This window comes from Camarhynchus parvulus, unplaced genomic scaffold (genome assembly GCF_901933205.1).
Source record: "Camarhynchus parvulus unplaced genomic scaffold, STF_HiC, whole genome shotgun sequence".
NCBI classification, from domain to species: domain Eukaryota; kingdom Metazoa; phylum Chordata; class Aves; order Passeriformes; family Thraupidae; genus Camarhynchus; species Camarhynchus parvulus.
In genome coordinates, this window is record NW_022148165.1 from 34,001 (window position 1) to 40,000 (window position 6,000).

Genomic DNA, 6,000 nt, shown 5'->3' on the forward strand with positions numbered 1-6,000 from the left:
TTGCCCCGAATTTCCGCACCCAGCATCCTGCAGTGCCTCAGCGCCCAGCAGTAGGCGTAGAAACATTCCCAAAAATCCCCCCAAAAAATCCATTTAAATCCAAATTTAACCCCATTCCACCCCCCAGAATTTCCCCAAATCCCCCGAATTTTCCCCCCAATTTCCCCACCCAGCATCCTGCAGTGCCTCAGCGCCCAGCAGTAGGCATAGAAGCATTCCCAAAAATCGCCCAAAAATCCCATTTCACCCCCCAAAACCACCCCAAAATTCCCCAAAATCCCCCGAATTTTCCCAAAATCCCCGAATTTGCCCCGAATTTCCGCACCCAGCATCCTGCAGTGCCTCAGCGCCCAGCAGTAGGCATAGAAGCATTCCCAAAAATCCCCCCAAAAAATCCATTTAAATCCAAATTTAACCCCATTCCACCCCCCAGAATTTCCCCAAATCCCCCGAATTTTCCCCAAATTTGCCCCGAATTTCCGCACCCAGCATCCTGCAGTGCCTCAGCGCCCAGCAGTAGGCGTAGAAGCATTCCCAAAAATCCCCCCAAAAAATCCCATTTCACCCCCCAAAACCCCCCCAAAATTCCCCAAAATTTCCCGAATTTTCCCCAAATCCCCCGAATTTGCCCCGAATTTCCGCACCCAGCATCCTGCAGTGCCTCAGCGCCCAGCAGTAGGCGTAGAAACCCTCCCAAAAATCCACTTAAATCCAAATTTAACCCCATTTCACCCCCCAGAACCATCCCAAAATTTCCCAAAACTCCCCGAATTTTCCCCAAAATCCCCCGAATTTCCGCACCCTGCATCCTGCAGTGCCTCAGCGCCCAGCAGTAGGCGTAGAAGCATTCCCAAAAATCCCCCAAAAATCCCATTTCACCCCCAAAACCACCCCAAAATTCCCCAAACCCCCAATTTTTCCCCAAAACCCCCGAATTTTCCCCAATTTCCAGCATCCAGCATCCTGCAGTGCCTCAGCGCCCAGCAGTAAGCATAGAAACATTCCCAAAAATCCCCCCAAAAAATCCATTTAAATCCAAATTTAACCCCATTCCACCCCCAGAATTTCCCCCAAATCCCCGAATTTTCCCCCAATTTGCCCCGAATTTCCGCACCCAGCATCCTGCAGTGCCTCAGCACCCAGCAGTAGGCGTAGAAGCATTCCCAAAAATCCCCCAAAAAATCCCATTTCACCCCCCAAAACCACCCCAAAATTCCCCAAATCCCCGAATTTTCCCCAAAACCCCCGAATTTTCCCCGAATTTCCGCACCCAGCATCCTGCAGTGCCTCAGCGCCCAGCAGTAAGCATAGAAACATTCCCAAAAATCCCCCCAAAAATCCCATTTCACCCCCAAAACCATCCCAAAATTCCCCAAAATCCCCCGAATTTTCCCCCCCAAATTTGCCCCGCACCCAGCATCCTGCAGTGCCTCAGCGCCCAGCAGTAGGCATAGAAGCATTCCCAAAAATCCCCCAAAAATCCATTTAAATCCAAATTTAACCCCCTTTCAGTACCCAAAATTTCCCAAAATCCCCCGAATTTTCCCCAAAACCCCCCGAATTTCCGCACCCAGCATCCTGCAGTGCCTCAGCACCCAGCAGTAGGCATAGAAGCATTCCCAAAAATCCCCCCAAAAAATCCCATTTCACCCCCCAAAACCACCCCAAAATTCCCCAAAATCCCCCGAATTTTCCCAAAATCCCCGGAATTTGCCCCGAATTTCCGCACCCAGCATCCTGCAGTGCCTCAGCGCCCAGCAGTAGGCATAGAAGCATTCCTCCAGGGCTCGGGGGAAGGGCGCCTCGGGGGCCAGGGCGTAATCCACGGACAGGATGGGGGTGCCCAGGTCGCGCGCCCAGCCGCGCAGGTAGGGCTCGTGCGAGCGCGACGTCTGCGCCACGAAGCCGCCGCCGTGGAAATGCAGCAGCAGCCCCGGGCTGGGCGGCAGCGGCGGCCCCCGGCGCCAGGGAAATGGGGAGGGGGTCCAGGCAGCCCCGTCCTGCCGCGTCAGGGCGCTCAGCGCCGCCGAGTCCTGCGGGAATAGCAAAAAAATCAGGCGAAAAATCACCCAAAATTCAGCAAAATTTCACATTAGCTTGACGCAAAATTGATGGAAAATCGACCCAAAAATCGACCCAAAAATCGACCCAGAATTCAGCAAAAATTGACCCAAAATTTGCACAACATTTCCCCAAAATTCGTACAGAATTTGGCAAAAATTCAACCAAATTTGCACAAAATTCACACAAAATTTGCACAAAACTCAGCAAAATTCACCCAAAGTTCATCCAAAATTCTCACAAAATTCACTCAAAACCCAGCAAAATTCGCCCAAAATTCAGCCAAAATGAAACCAAAAATTGCTCAAAATTTGCACAAAATTCAGCAAAATTCACCTAAAAGTCACCAGAAATTCACACAAAATTCACTGAAAATTCAGTCCAAATTCACACAAATCCACCCAAATTCTCTCATGATTTGCATAAATTTTGAGTGAATTTTTTGTCAATTTTTGCAGAATTTTTGCTGAATTTTGGCTGACGGGGTCCAGGCAGCCCCGTCCTGCCGCGTCAGGGCGCTCAGCGCCGCCGAGTCCTGCGGGAACGGGAAAAACGGTGAAAAAACGGTGAAAAAACGGTGAAAAAACGGTGAAAAAACGGTGAAAATCAGCTGAGAAATCGTCCAAAATTCGGTCAGAATTCAGCAAAAATTGATCCAAAATTGGCTCAAAATTTGGCAAAAATTCGCACAAAATTCATCCAAAATTCGCAGAAAATTCGCACAAAACTCCATAAAATTCGGCCAAGTTTGGCCCAAAATTGCACACAATTCATGCAAAATTCACTCAAAATTCATCCAATAATCGCTCAAAGTTCACCCAAAATTTGTCCAAAATTCACATAAAATTCGCACAAAATTTACACAAAATTCATCCAAAATTCACCCAAAATTCAACCAAAATTCACCCAAATCCACCCAAATTCTCTCGTGATTTGCATAAATTTTGTGTGAATTTTGTGTCAATTTTTGCAGAATTTTCGCAGAATTTTGCATGAATTTTGGCTGAATTTTGAGTGAATTTTGGGTCAATTTTGGATGAATTTTTGGTGAATTTTAGGTGAATTTTGGGTGAATTTTGGCCCCCAGGTCTACGCCACGAAGCCGCCGCCTGCGGAAATGGGGAAAAACGGTGAAAAATCACCCAAAATTCAGCAAAATTTCACATTAGGTTGACGCAAAATTGATGGAAAATCGACCCAAAAATCGACCCAAAATCGACCCAGAATTCAGCAAAAATTGACCCAAAATTCATGCACAACATTTCCCCAAAATTCGTACAGAATTTGGCAAAAATTCAACCAAATTTGCACAAAATTCACACAAAATTTGCACAAAACTCAGCAAAATTCACCCAAAGTTCATCCAAAATTCTCACAAAATTCACTCAAAACCCAGCAAAATTCGCCCAAAATTCAGCCAAAATGAAACGAAAAATTGCTCAAAATTTGCACAAAATTCAGCAAAATTCACCTAAAAGTCACCAGAAATTCACACAAAATTCACTGAAAATTCAGTCCAAATTCACACAAATCCACCCAAATTCTCTCATGATTTGCATAAATTTTGAGTGAATTTTTTGTCAATTTTTGCAGAATTTTTGCTGAATTTTGGCTGACGGGGTTCAGGCAGCCCCGTCCTGCGCGTCAGGGCGCTCAGCGCCGCCGAGTCCTGCGGGAACGGGGAAAAACGGTGAAAAAACGGGGAAAAAACGGTGAAAAAACGGTGAAAAAAACGGTGAAAATCAGCTGAGAAATCGTCCAAAATTCGGTCAGAATTCAGCAAAAATTGATCCAAAATTGGCTCAAAATTTGGCAAAAATTCGCACAAAATTCATCCAAAATTCGCAGAAAATTCGCACAAAACTCCATAAAATTCGGCCAAGTTTGGCCCAAAATTGCATACAATTCATGCAAAATTCACTCAAAATTCATCCAATAATCGCTCAAAGTTCACCCAAAATTTGTCCAAAATTCACATAAAATTCGCACAAAATTTACACAAAATTCATCCAAAATTCACCCAAAATTCAACCAAAATTCACACAAATCCACCCAAATTCTCTCGTGATTTGCATCAATTTTGTGTGAATTTTGTGTCAATTTTTGCAGAATTTTCGCAGAATTTTGCATGAATTTTGGCTGAATTTTGAGTGAATTTTGGGTCAATTTTGGATGAATTTTTGGTGAATTTTAGGTGAATTTTGGGTGAATTTTGGGTGAATTTTGGCCCCCAGGTCTGCGCCACGAAGCCGCCGCCTGTGGAAACGGGGAAAAACGGTAAAAAATCACCCAAAATTCAGCAAAATTTCACATTAAGTTGACGCAAAATTGATGGAAAATCGACCCAAAAATCGACCCAAAATCGACCCAGAATTCAGCAAAAATTGACCCAAAATTTGCACAACATTTCCCCAAAATTCGTACAGAATTCGGCAAAAATTCAACCAAATTTGCACAAAATTCACACAAAATTTGCACAAAACTCAGCAAAATTCACCCCAAATTCACACAAAAGTCATCAAAAATTCACTCAAAACCCAGCAAAATTCGCCCAAAATTCAGCCAAAATGAAACCAAAAATCACTCAAAATTTGCACAAAATTCAGCAAAATTCACCTAAAAGTCACCAGAAATTCACACAAAATTCACTGAAAATTCAGTCCAAATTCACACAAATCCACCCAAATTCTCTCATGATTTGCATAAATTTTGAGTGAATTTTTGTGTCAATTTTTGCAGAATTTTTGCTGAATTTTGGCTGACGGGGTCCAGGCAGCCCCGTCCTGCCGCGTCAGGGCGCTCAGCGCCGCCGAGTCCTGCGGGAACGGGGAAAAAACGGTCAAAAAAGGGTGAAAAAATGGTGAAAATCAGCTGAGAAATCATCCAAAATTCAGTCAAAATTCACTCAAAATTCAGCAAAAATTGATCCAAAATTCACTCAAAATGCACTCAAAATTCGGCAAAAATTCGTACAAAGTTCATCCAAAATTCACAGAAAATTCGCACGAAATTCCATAAAATTCGGCCAAGTTTGGCCCAAAATTGCACACAATTCATCCAAAATTCACAATAAATTGACCCAAAATTGACCCAAAATTCAACCAAATTTGGCTAAATTCACAAAAAATTCAACCAAAATTCACCCCAAATTAATACACAATTCCTCAGAAATTCACTCAAAATCCAGCAAAAGTTTGCACAAAATTTGGCAAAATTCACCCCAAATTCCCTGAAAATTCATGCAAACATCATCCAAGTTTCAGTACAAATTCAGCAAAAATTCAGCAAAAATTCAGCAAAAATTCAGCAAAAATTCAGCAAAAATTCAGCAAAAATTCACTTACCATTCATCTGACCTTCACCAAAATTCAGAAAAAATTTACACAAAATTCACCCAAATTTCCCCAAACTCACCTGTTCCTCCCAGGTGTGGTAGGAGAGGAGTCAGAGGTGCAGGGAGCCCAAACAACCCCAAAAATCCCATTTAAACCCCCCAAAATTCCCAAAAAAATCCCACAAAAATAAAAAAAGTCCCCCCAAAAGCCCCCAAAAAATCCCGAAAAATAATCCTAAAAAATCCCCCCAAAATCCCAAAGAAATCCCAAAAAACTCCCCAAAAAAATCCTGGAAAAAAAAAAATTTAAAAAAAATCCCCAAAAATATCCCCCCAAAAAATTCTGAAAAAATCCCGAAAAAATTCCCCCCAAAATCCCAAAAAATATCCAAGAAATTCCCCACAAAATGAAAAAATCCCCCAAAAATAAAAAAAGAAAATCCCCAAAAATCCTAGAAAAATCCTGAAAAATTCTGTACAAATTCCAAAACAATCCTGAAAAAAATTCTAAAAAAATCCCCCAAAAATTCTGAGAAAAATCCCAAAACAAATCCCAAAAAAAATCCCAACAAATCACAAAAAATCCCCCAAAAATAAAAAAAAAT

At 42.5% G+C, this 6,000-nt stretch overlaps 1 protein-coding gene across 1 annotated transcript in view; it reads right to left on the bottom strand.

Moving 5' to 3' along the window:
• The window catches only part of LOC115916128 (hormone-sensitive lipase-like), a gene marked incomplete at its 5' end in the record, with an annotated part of 28,365 nt that extends 23,488 nt beyond the window's left edge, over positions 1 to 4,877 (bottom strand). The window contains 4 exons of the mRNA XM_030969827.1: positions 1,730 to 2,033; positions 2,544 to 2,596; positions 3,679 to 3,730; positions 4,825 to 4,877. Coding sequence (XP_030825687.1) covers positions 1,730 to 2,033; positions 2,544 to 2,596; positions 3,679 to 3,730; positions 4,825 to 4,877 — 462 coding nt within the window. The remainder of the gene's footprint in view (positions 1 to 1,729; positions 2,034 to 2,543; positions 2,597 to 3,678; positions 3,731 to 4,824) is intronic.
• Positions 4,878 to 6,000: the final 1,123 nt, after the last annotated feature.